This window comes from Triturus cristatus, chromosome 8 (genome assembly GCF_964204655.1).
Source record: "Triturus cristatus chromosome 8, aTriCri1.1, whole genome shotgun sequence".
Taxonomy (NCBI): domain Eukaryota; kingdom Metazoa; phylum Chordata; class Amphibia; order Caudata; family Salamandridae; genus Triturus; species Triturus cristatus.
In genome coordinates this window covers 1,379,398,199-1,379,414,578 of record NC_140591.1, presented here as the reverse complement: position 1 = coordinate 1,379,414,578, position 16,380 = coordinate 1,379,398,199, and the positions used below count along the sequence as shown (strand labels likewise).

Below are 16,380 nucleotides of genomic sequence, written 5' to 3'. Positions count from 1 at the left end.
GATTCTGGGCAAATCAGTTAATCTCCCCGTGACTAACAAAAAAAAAAGTGTCCTCATTTAATGCAACTGGTGCTATGTAAAGCGCTCTGATACCTGATTCGAGTCAAGTCCACGCTATATAAAACTCAGTAAAATAAAAGAAAAAAAAGAAAGAAGAGAAAAAAAGCAAGAAAAAAAGCAAAAAGAACAGATGATCGAAATGCTGAACAATCACCCCAATGGGGAGCAGGGTCTAGACTAATTTGCATATGGATGGGTCCAAACTGGGGCGGTGTGGTGAGCAAAAAAACAATGGATTGAACCAAGAACTGTGATTGGGAATTAATGTTTGATTTGGGATCTACAATGGTTTAGAAATATTTTCAGACATAACTCCTGGGCTAGGACACATCTTCTTGTTAAAGTATGAGGTTTTGAAATAAAATGTTATTGATTACCTTCCCTCCTTCACAGCACCTACTCAGCCTTCACCACAAATAGCATATGCCATGTTCCAACCTTGTAGATTTGAAACATTATTTTGGAACTGATCTGTTGCAATTCATAGTGCTGGGCTGCCATGTGAGGAATAGCCATTTCAAAGTCCCCTCACACCTTTTTATACGCTTTATCTGGTCCTCCACCTGGTGTAGTCTATTCCAGCCAGTTGTGAAGGAGGTGAGAGCAAGGGCTGAGATTGAATACCGGAATCACCAAGATAGTAATGTTATCCTTTTTGCTAGCCCTCTCCATACACTTCTGTTTAATACTATTAATCTTGGTACGGCTCTGCAGTGACCTTTTTCTCTGCTTATTGATGCAGCACGAAGGAACTGGCATGATTACCTCAATGTCTTATCAACATTGTTTAGGGTTAATCTCATGAACTATTAAGCCACTTTTACTTGGTTTGCTTATATGAACATTTTACTTAGAGGTCTAAAGATCTTGACCACTCATGGATGTTTAATGCATAGTAATACTCAGGCAAAGCTCTGATTATTGTTGACATTTTGTTTTTTGGTTGCTTTTTAGAGCTGTGCCAGAAGAAGAGAGGGAAGCAAAATATTTCAGGATTGTGACATCATCTATTTTGGCTTTAAAGAAAGTGCTGTGCATGTTGCCAACAGAAGAGAAAAACTTTCTGGAGGAGAAACTGACACTAATTTTGTCGCATAACAAATTCTGGAAATACAGCAAGCACAAATGTCCTCAGGTATAAATCATGATAAAGTTGTAAAGAATATTTTATTTAACTTCAGCAGTGTGGTACTATTTTTAAAATTTAGTTTTATGAAATTGGGTCTGGATGCCTGTAAGTGAGGAGTGAAGCCATAGTTTGTTAGTGGTTTTCCCAGCACAATGTGCTGTGGCAAAATGAGCTTGCTGAAATTTGAGTTGTGATCTCTTGGTCTTGCTGCTTACAATTTAGGTTCTGAATTACAAACGCCCTCATTAAGGGGCCGATTACGATGTCGTTAGCAAAGGCTCTGGATGGGATTTGGTATTGCAGGAACATATTCGGAACCCTTGTTTCCGAGAGAATCATACAGATTTCCCAACGACCGATACAGCTCTATGGACATGGTTACTGGACGAGCGATTACGATTTCCGATTCGGGCAGCTGTTCTGATTCGGTTTGGCCAAAATGATACGGCTGCCGGAAATGGTCTTTGGGGACCCTTTGCGGGCCCCCCTTCATCTTGAGACGTTCAAACGTAGCCCGTGGGGGTACCCAAGGGACCCCTCTTCCCAACCACGCCCAATGTGGCTGACACCATGGGGTGCCCACCTCAGGGTGCAAGGTTTTCCCCAGCCACCCCCTTTTTCAATGGGAGCCTGTGTTCTCGTTCGGAATGCGAGCCCGACAGAACGATGTTGGGAAGCATTGTAATCTGTCGGACTCACAGGACCTGATTCGTTTGGAAACTATTCCGGAACCGAATCGTTCAGGACAGTTTCCTAACAATATCGAGCTCTAAATATGGCGCTAATATCTTGGCATGTAACACAATTACTGCCAGCCATTTCTGCTGTGTTAAGATAACTGCCTACTTATTTGGGAATAATCCGTTAAAACAATGGCCATAAGACATGTCTCCTATGCTATTAAATAGCTGCAGAAGTCATGTCCACCAATTACCAGGAAGTGTATGGTATTACCACGCCACCTTCCTTGTAATTACCAGAGAAAATGGTAATGGTGTGGCATGGTGAAAATGCCCAGGGCCTTTTTTTTAGGTCTCGCCTGAGCCAGCGCTTTAGCGCTGCTCTGGCGAGAGCTATAGAAAACGGGGATTTGGAAGTGCAAACAAGTGCTTTTCAGGCCCCCAACTACAGTACATGTGCGCCGGGTGCGCGCACCATTTGGCAGCCTGCGTGTACATTTCACGGGCGCTTTGATGTTCTCAGTGAGCCGCGCGGCCACTAAAAACATCAAAGCGCCCGCGAAAGTGCACACCATTTGCCACCCCCTCCCTTATCCCACTTCCTGCTTAAAGCAGGCAGCCTGCAGGTTGCATCTCTGTAGCTCTCCCATTATCCCTGGCCCTACATCCTTATCTGGAAGCCCCTCTCTGTGGCAAGCCAATTCCAATTCCTTATCTGCACGTTGTAAACCTTGTTTTTCAACAAAGTGTGTTTCGAATGCAGGGGGGTTCTCTTTTAATACATTTGAAGTTGAAATAGTACTTTTAAATCATATTCAATTAGACTAAAATTGCACACCCGTAAGTTCAATTTTCTTCACTCAATAGCCACATATGAAAGATACGGACCTCTGCTAGAATTGTAACATGCATAACTAACATCTTTCCTTTTGTTGACTTATAATGTATTTTAGGTCGGCCTGCACCCTTGCGTCTTCGCAGGGAAGCTTCAGTGGAGGCAGACACAACTCGCCAATGTACACAATACTCTGGCTACCTGTTGCAGGCTGGCCTTCAAGCTAATTTGCATTCCTATGAATGCGGGTTCTGTGCCTTGGTCGATGTTGTGTTGGTTATGCAAAGGACCCGACAACTGTGCTTGAAGAATGGTCTCCTTGCCCCCTCCTCGAACCTCACGTCGGCTTCACACTGACTGAGAACCGGCATGTCACGTGCAGGCGGGCTCGGCTTCCATTTTGTGACGCATCACGGGCTTGTGGCCGGCCCCGGTGCTGGCCGTCAAGCAGTGGTCTGGCCTGTGAGTTTGGTAGATAAAACGTTTTATATCTCCGCCAACACCACTTGCAATTTATGGGTAATCTTTTCTAAACGGTGCCATAGGAAATTTAAATCCTCCCTTTATGCCGCATAAGAAGACGAATCCCAGTTTTCTAAAAGCAGATTATTGTTCAGCAACAGTATCCGAAGCCACCCCGTCTGCAGATCAATGGCTTGAATGCAGAGGCTGTCAGCAGAGGCTCAATAGCATTGTACACAGCGTTTTGTATGAGGGATGTTCGAAACGCTGCTTAATTTGTGCCGGTGGTTGCACATGCAGGGACAGTTCCATGTAGTTATATCAAACCATCTCAACAGAATACAACATTATCAATATAAATCCATAGAAATAAAGTCAAAACCACGTGTCTTTAAATGCCACACAAGCACACCACAAATAAAACAAGCATTTGCAATGCAATAGGTCTCGCAGTTGCACGAGTTAAAGCTATTGGCATTGTAAATGACAATGCCAATAGGCATTGTTATTTACAATGTCAATAGCTCAAACTCGCGTAAATGCGAGACCTAATGCATTGCAAATGCTTGTTTTACCTGACATTATTTGCGAAAAGCATAGTCATCACCTTGTTCGAAATGTTGGTGAGACAAATCCATATCTCCTTTTGTTAACAGATCTGTGTTGGTAATTTGTTGCTGTTTGACATAGGGTTGTGTAAGGGATCAGAATATTAAATGTTATAATTCACATTTTGTTACCGCAGATGAATTTGTGAATATTGTAGTTGTTGGTAAAAGGGCTTCTATATACGTCCATTCGACCCAGACTTTTAAACTGATATCTTTCATGCCTTCCAAGAGAGTTTTTGTTGTACTTCTCCTAATACAGTTCATTATTTTTCTTAAAAAGTTTAATAGAACAAAAGTGATATGCAATGAGATCTACTTGCATCATGATGACCGCACCTTATTCCAGTGTCTCATTGACAGTCAGGTTGGAAGGCATTTGGCTGATCTTGAAGTGTGTCCTTCCTCAGCTGGCCTGAAATTCCATTGCTGTGCTTGATAATGCATTCTAGCAGATTCTGATATTCAGTTCAAACACAGTGATCCTTTTTAGTTCTTCCAGTCAACCCAACCGCACCTCATCATACTGTCATCGTCTTCAGTCTATTTTCTGAACGCAGAACGGTCCTGGAAAGTTTCATAAGAATGCTTTATGTTTTAAAAGCACTTATGGAGCAAGGATCTCGTTTGTTTGCCATTGAGGAAGGCAGAGCCTAGCCATGGACATTATTCCTCGAACAGCTAAAGGGTCTTCAGCTTGCCCTCATTCTCTGAAATCCCATCAGTCACCTTCATATCTCTACAGACTGGAGCATTTATATGTAGCGTTATCGTGAGGGGTGATAACGAATGAGAGGGCCTTTAACATCCAGTATACCCTGATGCATTAGACCTATAAGGCTATTAGAACATTCCATCATTTGAGGGTAGAATATTCTAAATTAAAAATGTTAATTAAATGTTAATTAAATGTTCTAATATAGCCTTATAGCCCGCCGTAGCGGGCTTTACCGGCTATTAAAGGCCCGCTCCAGTGTTAAAGAGCGGGACTTTAATAGCCTGTATAGCCCAGCTATGAAGGGCTATATGTAAGCCTGGGCAAAGCACTATGCTACGCTCCCGTAGTTTGCGAAGTTTGTGCTACTTCGCACTACGCGAATTGCACGTAGCACAGTGCAAACACACGTAGCGCAGCGGTCATTTTTTGCTTGCTCGCGGTCCTCAACGTCAAGTTGGCGACCGCGAGCAAGCAAAATGACATCCCGGCGAGACTTTTTCCTTGTTCGCGATCAGCAACATCAAGTTGCCGAACGCAAGCGTGGAAAATAAACCTCCCGGCGAGCTTCTCAACGCGGGGAGGTCAGGTTTCTCATTGCGAGTGGTCGCGTATGCTCGCGATGAGAAACTACCAGTCCGCGTTGAGAAAGCTGCCGCTCGAGTAGAAATCTACTTGAGCGGCAGAAAACAATTGCACAGTGCGGACAAGCATCCGGCACTGTGCAATCAGTGCGAACAGCATTTTGCACAGTGCACTACGCAGTTTGCGAAGCTACGCGTAGCTCGCAGTGCACTTCGTGTAGCTACGCGTAGCGCTACTTCGCAAACTACGCCCAGGGTTAGCTATAAGGCTATTAGACATTCTGCCACTAGAGGGCAGAATGTTCTAACAAATAAAACAAAGGCATAAACAAACACACATCAAAATATCAGAACCGTGTCCAGAGATGTTCCTTTAAGTTCTTTGTTTATTCAAAAAGTTAAAAGCGATCAGGTTGAAATGAACAGCCGTCACGTTTAAAATCAGCAAAGAATATGGCGAATCCCGTACACTTAAATTATTAAGACAGCGAAGTCTCCTTTATCGACAGGAGACATGTTCGGGCCGCGGTTCCAGGCTTATTGTGAGTGGAGAGGTGTGGTGCAGCGGCCAGGGCAGCTGACTTCGGAGCACAGGGCTCACGGTTCGATCCCCGACTCCGGCGGCAGCTCAGCTCAGCTCAGCACCAAGTGACTCTATGCAATAGCTCACTTAATTTACACAATGGCCCCCAGCACCTTGAGACCCGTAAGGGTGAGTAGTTCGCGCTTTACAAATACGGATGTATTATTTATTTATTTCTTACGGTCGGAACTGGTAATTGCCCCAAATATAGGGTCCATCTTATCTTGGTGGGACTGGTTGAATAATATTATGTGGATTTACCCTGCCTTGGCTAATTTCACCTACGTGAAGCTTACTTCGCTGTCTTAATAATTTAAGTGGACGGGATTTGCCATATTCCTTACTTATTTTATCTGCCATGGACACTCTGACGTTATATTCTAGGAGTGTCATTTGATGCCCTGAAGAAATCAATTTGTATGGACGAAACTCGTCGGCTGTTCATTTCCACCTGATAGCTTTTAACTTTTTGAATAAAGGAAGAACTTAAAGAAACATCTCTGGACACGGATCCGATATTTTGATGTGTGTTTGTTTATCTCTTAGTGGTGCACCTTTGCTCTTGTTAGAAATTGTTATATTCCAGTATTGGATTGCACCGTGACAGTGGGTGTGCTAACAGTGTGCACACAGAACCTTGGATACTTCCTAGTATATGCATAATAATTAGGGATAGCAGGTCAGGTGCTATTTATGTAAGGTTCCACTGTCTAAGCTTATTTTTCTAAATAAAAAAAAGGCCTCTCAGAGCCCGAGGGGGTTTAAATCCCCTCAGGGTCCGAGAGGCCTTTGTGAAAACAGCATTGGAATGTTGCTTTGCGAGACTTTACCGGTCTGTAGAAGCATGGAGCACTACATTGTCTTCAATGGAGCTCTCAACATTCCAATGTTCTAATTACGTTTTCAAATTAAGTTTGAATGGTAGCCATACACCAAAGGGGCTACTGCATGAAGAAACTATATATATTTTCTTAATAAAATTAAATGTATTTATATAAATAACTTTAGGTTAGAATACAATATTTATTGCCGCAAAGGATATTCAACTTAAAACTAACGATATTTTTGGATGGTATTGTTTCAAATGGAACGTTGATATTTTCTCTAAAAAACAATGCATTACTTGAAGTGCGTCCTAATTTTTTTCAACATTCAACTTTGTCAAGCTGTCATTGATCTCTAATAGAGCAAGCTTTGTGTTGTGCGGACAATATTTGAGCACTGCCCTTCATTGGCCCCAGTGTAAAATATTTTTAAGGAATTATTTTTTCTGATACCTTTAAATCACCTTATAATAATTATAAAAAATCATTAATAAGGCACAAATAAACAAATAATCAATTTTCGATCTCAAATAGGAATGTATTTTTTTAAAATAAATGCCTTACTAAATTTTTCAGCATTACACTTTGGCAATCTATCGAATTCCGAAAGACCAAATAATGCGTTGTGCGAACAAGATTTTAACACAACACTGCCATCTTTCTTCCCTGAATGTAAATAATTTTAAATAAATTATTCACTCCGCTAACTTTAACCAGATTATTATAATTATAAAAATTTGAAAAATAAGGCGAACATTTTTTTAAATTTCGAATTCAGTTAGAAATAATACAATTAAAACGTTTAAATAAAAAATAAACAAATGCATTGAACAGGCATAATAATGCAAACAATGTGTTGTAAGTGCATTTAGTAGTTAATGATGTGTAGTAATGGTAACATACCGTTGCTTCAACTCAAAACGTAGGCCGAGCACATTCCAGAATTTTGAGGTACCATTAGGGGGTTAGCGGCCTTTTTGAAGAAAATAATTTTCATGACCTTAATCACTTTCAGACTGTCCCCAAACACCTTAGTTCAGAAGGCCTGCCCACACAGGTTCACATTATCCCCAGTCACCATCAAACCAGTTTTATTTGAGCCTTTGGCTGCCTTTTCACTCCAGGCCTCCACCATGAGTTGCTTCAACCAAAGTTCTGTCACCACCAGGTCTCTGTCCAGATGGCAGGCATCCCTTAAACACCTATTCAGGTACACAATGTTATATAAACGCCTTGTTGAGGATGTTCTCATTGACATACATATGAAAGTGGATGCCCTACGGTTAGGGGCAGCTGTGCTAGGAAGTCTAAGGGACACAACGAACACAAGTGTGACATTTATATTTCTACGGGCTGATAGGCCCTGCTTAAGATTGGTTACTCAAAACAGTGTTAACCTGTTGAGCATAGACTGCCACTTTCTGCCATATGGCGTTGTTGACTGTGTTAAATGTAACGGAAGGACTCAAAGGGACCTTGGCATGGACACATCCTGTAACACCTGGGACAGGTCAGACTGGTTAGACGTAAACATATTCTCTACGTTGATTGTAACATTAGCCTCCAGAAGGTTTGCCGGGGCCTGCAAGAAAGATGTGGCTATCTCAGTATGCTCCATCAAAGGCTTATAAGAAGTAATCTGGGAATGAAGAAAAAGTACCTGTGCCAACACTTAATAGTTCAGGTGTAAACATAACAACAAAGCCTCAAAAGAAATTATATGGAAGAGAAAACACGCCGAAAATGACCCAGCTTGGGGCCTAATTTAATGCATGTAATGAGCATCAGTGTCTGCTTCATCTATATAGGACTGAAGTTTCAGAGAGAGGAAAAACAACTTTAACGATGTTTCTAATTGCTACTTTTGCATTCTGCTTGATCAGCTTTGCATTATGATCAGCATTCAGTGTCCTCCGCATATTCAGACTTGGTCCATGTTCAGAGAGGAGCATTTCGAATTGAAGCCTTTTGCGTCAGTTTTGCTTCAAAGACATAAAAGTATCCATCCACAAAGTAAACTAGCATTTAAAGTATATTGCAGTTCATTATGTTTGAAAGCAAATACAATGTATACGCTAAAGTGGGCTCTTCACTGAAAAAAAATAATCCTATGGGATGAGTAGGTGGAAAAAAGGGTATGGTATACCTCACAGCCAGTCTTTCTCGGCCCAGACAGTCCACCAGGAAGCGACACATTTTTATGTGTAAGAGATTGCCAAAACAACCCCTATCGGAAACTAGGTTCCTGTATGAAAATTGGATGATGCTGTTCTATCAGATAGGAAAGTATCCCAGGTTTTTCCTACGCTGAGTGAAAATTATGCCGGGCAAGTTTTTTTAATATTGCTTTTTTTTGTCTTTTTAAACATACCAACATCAATCAATGCATCTCTCCACTTCAGGTCTTCTAATGGCCCAATCTCTGCCTCCCTTTGTTTTTAAGTGTTTTGATCTTATCAGGTATGTTAATAACTAGTGTGCAGTATATAATTGAGATGCTGTTTTGTTTCTAAGCCTTCTGTTGTCAGTTTGGTCTCCCAAGGGATAAAGTCGGGAAGAGGATTAGGCTTCCAGGGTGTAACTTGACCTAGAGGAATTTGTATAATTGTGATCTGTGGAGTGGAAATTCTTCATTCAGAGCTTGAAATGATCTGATATGTTTCCCCTCCAATACATCCCCAAGCTTTATTATTCCAATGTAGTCTCAACTCTTAAAACCGAGCAGATCCACCGTATGTGTTAGCCAGTATCCCACCCTTGGAGTAGATTTTTGTGTATGTTTTTAGTGCCCCCCCATTCGTCGAATAGCCTTTTGCCAGCATGCGATTGCTATTTTAGTAATCGGGGGAAAGGTTATGTATATTTGTCCACCATTTAGCATGAACCTTTAGGTTTATTTCTAGGGGGCCCTGAAGTTCCTGCTAGTATTCTGAGTCATCTAGTCATTCGAACCGCCATTAGTTACTTATACACAGTTAGGATGCCCAGTATTATGGCCAAGCCAAACAACTGTGAGTGTCGTTTATGTGTGTTTACCTCTGCATCAGCAACAAGTGTTTTTTCCATCTGATAATTGGAAATTGAACCTCCCCCAGATCATTTTGAGGCTTTCCCTGAGACGCAATCTGACGCCCAAGTGGTACAGAAATAGTTAATATTAGGAATAATGCCTGTGTACTGATTCTGTTCCAACCCCTGAAATTACAGTACCACTTGGTTTGGTATGTTCCTGGGTGAAATTCTTTAAGATTCTAAATTTCATTCCTCAGAATGAGAAATAACCACAGAAACTAGTGTTTGCGCTTCAATGTTCGCATATTTTCCTTTCATTCCGTTGACTTTTTCTGGCATACATTTCGACTGCTTTTTACAGGTGAACTGTGCCCTGGTGGTGTGTGAAGGGGGCTGTAGATGAGGGTCTTTGGTTTAGGTGGGAGAGATGGTGAGTGGAGGTAGCACAAAAGGATGTGTTTTACCCTATCACTTATGCTGATTCTGTCAGAAAATGTTATTTCTTCTTGAAACAGGCTTATCTCTAAACTCGTAATTATGGCCTTAGTGGTTGTTTCTAGTGTTGGTCCAAATGCATGGGAAATTCTTGAGCACTTAAGAATATGCTGCAAAGAGTCCTTCAAATAACAGATGTGTCAACTACAAATTCTGTATTTCTTAAAAGTTTAGATTCTTGTAGGTGCAAGTGGTGAATCAGTAAGGTAAGGACAAATAAATTACTTCCCCTTAAATATTAATCCAAGTTTAACAAGTTTTTTAATTGTATACCCCAATGAACACACTATATATATATATACATACATGCAATTCATGATAGTGTTTAGCTAAGCTAGAAACTATTATTTTGGTTGTATCTGCTCCAAGTATTGTTATAACTTTTGTATGACATGTTGTAGGAAGCTGGTTGTTTATATAGTGAACCAAAGCAAGGTACACTGTGTAAAGAGTCCAGGCAACCCTTACTGGTTTACAAAGGCAAAAATGATAACACTAAATGCTCTCTCTTGTGGTAATGTGGGCAAGCAGTTTAGGCTTATCAGAGGGTAGTGCTAAGCATTTGTTATACTCACAGAAGCAATAAATGATACACACACTCAAGAATAAATCTGGGACAAATTTAGAAAAATAAGTCATATTTTCATATAAATGTTGATACCAACAACTTTGTTTTTGGGTAAGTACTTTTTAAAATATTTAATTTCACAGGTAAGTAAACAGTACGCTTGTATGCGTATTTCGCAAAAATGCTTCTTTATGGGAGAAAAGACATATGTTGCATAGTTACTTACAGTTTGTTTCTGGGGGCCTCCTTCTGAACTTAGGATCGTAGGGGGCCAAGGTCCAAAGTAGCACCAGCAGTTACTTGTTACCTGCCCTGGGGCATCCGGGTGCAGAGGTGTTGGTCAGGTTGGTAGCTTTGTGCACTACGCCAATGGAAAGAAAGGGCCCACCTAGAAACAGACTGCAGAGGGGGACTAGGGGACAAGTCTCAGAGAGCTCCCAACGGGGGGCTCGGGTCACTAGGATCCTGGGAACAATGGGGCACTGCCGGTTTGTTGGTATCCGGGCAGGGGCATCGGGTGCAGAGAGGAAAGTTCAGCTGGGCTCTGTGCTTCCTAGGGCCTTGCGGTTGTTGGACTTGCCGGTTGAGTGTGCAAAAATCAGGATAGCTGGGCCACTCTGGAAGTGTGTCTCTGTGGTGCGGACGTCCCTAGACGGCTGCTTGGTCTTGGTGCTGTTAGAGCCCTGACTGGACTTAAACATGCCTTTACTTGCAGCAAGGGGTCCCTTACCGCTGGTATTGAGCCTGTGCGGCTCCAGTCGGTACTGGTGTCCTCTCACTCGGTGGGGGGACGGATCTGACTTTCAGGAGCACAGGTACCTCTTTCTGAGGGCCTGCCGCATTGGGCTGGCCTGGGAGCGGCAACTCAGTGAACAAGACTCTGCTTCTTATGTGCCTGCAGACATAAAGGGAGCAGCTCATCTACCCCAAGGGAGATTGCTGACAATTTGAGAAGGGCTGGCAGTCTAACGGGATTCTCAGTAGTTACTCAGCTGCAGGACGAGTCACTCCGTCAGGATTGTCGAGACTGGTGCAGGCAGGCAGAGTTTGATGCCAAAAATCCATAGCAGTCTTCAGTTCTCGTTGTCTTGTGGCTTTTCTTTGTCTTTTTCTTCTGGATCCGTCACATCTGAGTTGGTGGCATTAAGTTTTCCTCCTAAATACTCAATGATGGGGTATTAAGGAGAGTGACCGGTAGTAGCCAATGTACTACTTACCTTTTGGGTAAATACACCCCATATATGACCTGCAGGAAGTGAGCATAACCCTGACCCAGTGAGCCTAATTCCACCAAAAACCAAGATGGTGGAATTCTACGTTTTGACTTCACATCAGGTAGCCCACTTTAGGGGAGGAACTAGCCTGTGGGAAACGAGCCTCCTGACTAGCTAATTTTCCCACCTGTCCTATGGCCAAATGGCCCTGGGACAGGAGTTGGCATTTCCCCTCTCTGGGGAAGCATTGGTTCGCATATCAAAGGCGGCAGAGGCCTTTGAAGCCTTCTGCCTTAATATGCTGATTACTTAGCCATCCTGCTTGGAAGAACAAAAGATGGACTTTTGATTTTCTCTTAAGCTTAAAGTTATTATTAGTTGTATAAGGCTTTGTATTGATAGTGGATATTGAAAAATCTCTTAAGGGTGTGCAGAAATATGATTTGTTCTTTACATATATGTTTCTAAATTCCTTTGAAAAGGTTCATATACAGAATTTGTAAAGTAGGTTGAGTGTCTAAAGTGTACCTGAGGAATGTGACTGTCCTAAATTTGAACAGTGATGGAGGGAGCTGAGATGAAAGGCGACATTGAGATCTGAAATGATGTGGTAGTGATAAACAAGAAAAGGGAGTGTGTACAGAAAGAAGAAAAGTCAAGTTAATTTATTGTGCGTTCTGAATTCAGTAGCTGTATGTGAATCTCTTGGAGAGTGCACACAAAGCACTTTATTATTCCCTTGTCCTGTGCATAACTGTTGAACCTTAAAAAATATGTTGATGTCAAATAGCTTGTTATAGTATCTTGAAAGTGAAAGAAGAGCACCTGGTGCAGGAAGAGGTTTCAAAAGAGGCAACGTTTCAGAAAATGTTCACATACACCTAATTATTCTAAATTCTGCATGTGTACCTAGCACAGTCCCACATCCAGAAGCATTTCTTTATCAATGGTTCATGTAAAAATATACTACATAATTTGTTATCAGTACACGTTTCACTTCCATTTTGTTCTGCTTTAGGTCCGTGCAGCATTTTTCAAATTAATCTCGACATTATGCCAACAATTGCCTGCGTCACTGAAAGCTGAGGCTGCCAGAGTGTGTCCAGCAGTTCTTCTCAATATAGACGAGAGTGATGCCGTGGTGTGCCCTGCTCTTTGGGAAGCTGTACTTTACATCATCACCTGCATTGAGGTACTGTTCTTACCATATTCCTCTAGTGATCTGAATAATGCATAGGCTTCAAAAAATGTATCCTCGTGTATGTAAAAATAGTCAACAGAAAACTATGTACAAAAGCATACACTTGATGTGAGCTCAGTACTGCATTAAAGAACTGTGAAGCTTGGAGGAACAAATAGTCAAAAAGACAAACAATACTTGGTTTTTAATACAGTTAAAATATCTTCGAATCCTGGAGAACTAATGGAGTTATTGGGCTAGCCTGTGATTTCTCACATCGCACTAGTAAAAGTAGTGGCAATAGCAGATACATTCAAATGAAACAGCTAGATGGGCCCCATGAGTTTCACCGCCATAGTGCTCTATCGACTTTGGTTGATTGTTTAAGGGATCATTTTGAGGTTTAATTCAGTGAGATTATGAAGAAGTAAAGGTGGGGTTGATGGAAAGCAGCTTATATCAGGAGAAGCATGCAAGGCCAAGATTCTTGATGTCACTGTCAACTGCTGAAGGTTGTATGCCCCTATAAACATTTTTACAGTTTCCATCTGCAGATCAATAAATAGGTTCTGTAAACAATACTTCCTCCACTCTAATGTTGGCAGTCTTTCATAATTCACCATGCCAACTAGTAAACTTCATTTGGTAGGCTTATGTTGGCAGCATATGTTGGCCTGAATCACATGCTGTGCTCTCTCCTGCCATTTAGTGTTGGTTTGGGATATTACAGTTGGTTGTTCCTCAAAGCTGAGGATGCCAAAATAGGTTTCTGATCACGTCCCGGAAGCGCCACAATGTAGCAGGATGTACACTTCACCTGGGATTATTGTTTTTCCCTGTCTGGTTAGGAGCTGCTTCAAAGTGCTCTTCCAAATGGCTGTGCACCAAGCAATATTTCGGCACTGGAAGAAGCTTCACCCTGGGGCAATTCAATTGTGCGTGTAGTTCTTGGAATGAACGCATCACTGAAGAACCAGGGAACAGGGAACGTAAGAATTACTCATTTGGAGGGAGTCCTAGAAACAACAATATGCAATAATGTAAAGTCAGTGTTCTACAGAGTTCCCACTGCTAGTGTTTGAGAATTCTAATGCCCAAGAATGGTATATACCTTACCTTTCACTCCACAGAAAAATATTTTGCCTAACCCTAGTCTTACTAGGGTACAAGAAAAGAGCTGTATACGCTGGAAGTAGTGCCGTGCAATCAAAATAGAAAATGGTCAGACAGAACCAGGAGTTCTTCGAGTGCGTAATAGATGCCGGTAAGGCTGATCATATATTTAACAGATAATGGAGGAGGAAGAAGTAGAAAATACAGAAGCAAGGATACAATGGCTGAGGGAACCGAGAAGCGGCAACCATACCGTGTAGGCATGTGCTAACGGTTTATGAACTGAGCATTAACGGAAACTGTCGAAATAACTGGGAGACGTAGACAGGCATCTTGCCATTGTCTATGGGCATCTTATATAGCAGCTCTACCACTCTTTCTCGGAATGTCTGCCTTTACCCAGGAAGTGAGGATTGTGAGTTCTTACACTAGTTTCCACCTGCCCCATATCTTGTATACTTGCCCTCTTCCCATCTTAAATATTGGACTAAAATCGGGACCATTAAGTGGGTGTAACTGCTCGTCCTTATCTTCCGTCCTTATCCTGACATCTGTGTAGTGTAACAGGGAAAGTGCATGACCCCTTTGAGTCTCAGGGATGCTTACTTTCACATTATCATCCATCCATCTCTTCAGAAGTACCTGTGGTTTATGGCAAGTGTGAAACATAGTAGTAATCAAAATAAGCTAGCTACTAGGTAATGTACGTGTAATATGTGTTTGTTTTGGAAAAAGAAACGCTTGGTTTTCTTAAGAGGGCCCTCACCCACCAACCTAGTTGGTGGCATGCTTCATCATCGAGCCCCACCCGAGGCACCGAGTGTGCCTCAGATGTGCTACGACGCCTGGTTACAGCAGAGCAGGTTTTTTGTCAAGTGAGTGTGCAGTGGGGGTGTATTGAGTGAGATTTTAAAATACTGTCCTAGAGGTCCAAAAAAGATTACTTTATTAGTGGGCCCTGGGCAGAGTACGTGGTTGGAGAGACTTATGGTCCCTCACGTCCAATGTGGTCAACTAGTTTCAGCCAAGTTAGTTATGGTTGTTTGTAGGGCTTCAGTGGGGTCTTGTTTGAGGCGTTTATAATTGTGTGTGTCATCAAGGAGTCTGAGGCATTCGGCAGTGTAATCCTGTTTGTTCTGGATCACTATTCCTCCACCCTTGTCAGCGGGTTTGATTGTGGCGTTGGGGTTATCCTGGAGGTTCCGTAGGGCCTCTCTTTCTTGTTTGGAGAGGTTGTTATAGGTCTCAGGTTGTTTGGTTCTCTCTACTTCATTATAAACTGCTTGCTCAAAGGTTGTTATTTCAACCGGAATGCTGGAAGGTGGGGGTGTAAACGTGGATTTTGGTCTAAGGCCAGTTTCATTGGCACCCACCGTGTTTTCAGAAGGTTGCTGTTTCTCAAAGAAAGTTTTGAGCTTTAGTTTTCTGAAAAGTCTCCGATCCCCGCCGGAGACTCATGAAGTTTGTCCTCCGAATTTAGGAAGTAAGCTCTCCTTCTAATCAGGAATTACCTTTACCTTGGTCACCACAATATTTTACTTGCTTACAGGTATTAGCACCGCTATCGCATAGCATGACTATCCGGCCTATGCCACACAACCGACACCTCCGCAAATTCACGGTCGATTGATTCGCTCACCTTTAGGCACCATGGCTTCGCCATCACACATCATGTGCCTAAAAAACTACGTGTTAGATAATTTTATGTTTATGTGTTTGTCTCGTCCCTTTTCCTTTCAGGTACAAACTGAGAGGAAAACCTCCTCTTACAATTATAGCACCTTAGCGTGTGTTTCACATAAAGGCACTGACAACACGTGAGTCCCTTGCTTCACCCCCTCACACATAGGTCCTGAAGAAAGCCAGTTATAACAAATACGGCCTGGCTGAAACTAGTTGACCACACTGGACGTGGGAGACCATAAGTCTCTCCAACCACGTCAAAAAGCCTTTCTTTTAACTCTGCCCAGGGCCCACTAATAAAGTATTCTTTTGGGACCTCTAGGACAGTATTTTAAAATCTCACTCAATACACCCCCACTGCACACTCACTTGACAAAAAACCTGCTCCGCTGTAACCAGGCGTCGTAGCACACCTGAGGCACACTCGGTGCCTCGGGTGGGGCCCGATGATGAAGCATGCCACCAACTAGGTTGGTGGGTGAGGGCCTTCTTAAGAAAACCAAGCGTTTCTTTTTCCAAAACAAACACATATTACACGTACATTACCTAGTAGCTAGCTCATTTTGATTACTACATATCCCTCGGGGAAGCGAACTAGCTACTCTAGTTCCTCGCTCTCCTCTTGATTTCAAACA

The 16,380-nt window shown here is 42.3% G+C and overlaps 1 protein-coding gene across 1 annotated transcript in view; it reads left to right on the top strand.

The window, feature by feature from the left end:
• Positions 1-16,380, top strand: part of LTN1 (listerin E3 ubiquitin protein ligase 1) — a 452,785-nt gene that overhangs the window by 93,953 nt on the left and 342,452 nt on the right. Inside the window, exons 6-7 of the mRNA XM_085623083.1 lie at positions 1,015-1,195; positions 12,788-12,961. Coding sequence (XP_085479209.1) covers positions 1,015-1,195; positions 12,788-12,961 — 355 coding nt within the window. The remainder of the gene's footprint in view (positions 1-1,014; positions 1,196-12,787; positions 12,962-16,380) is intronic.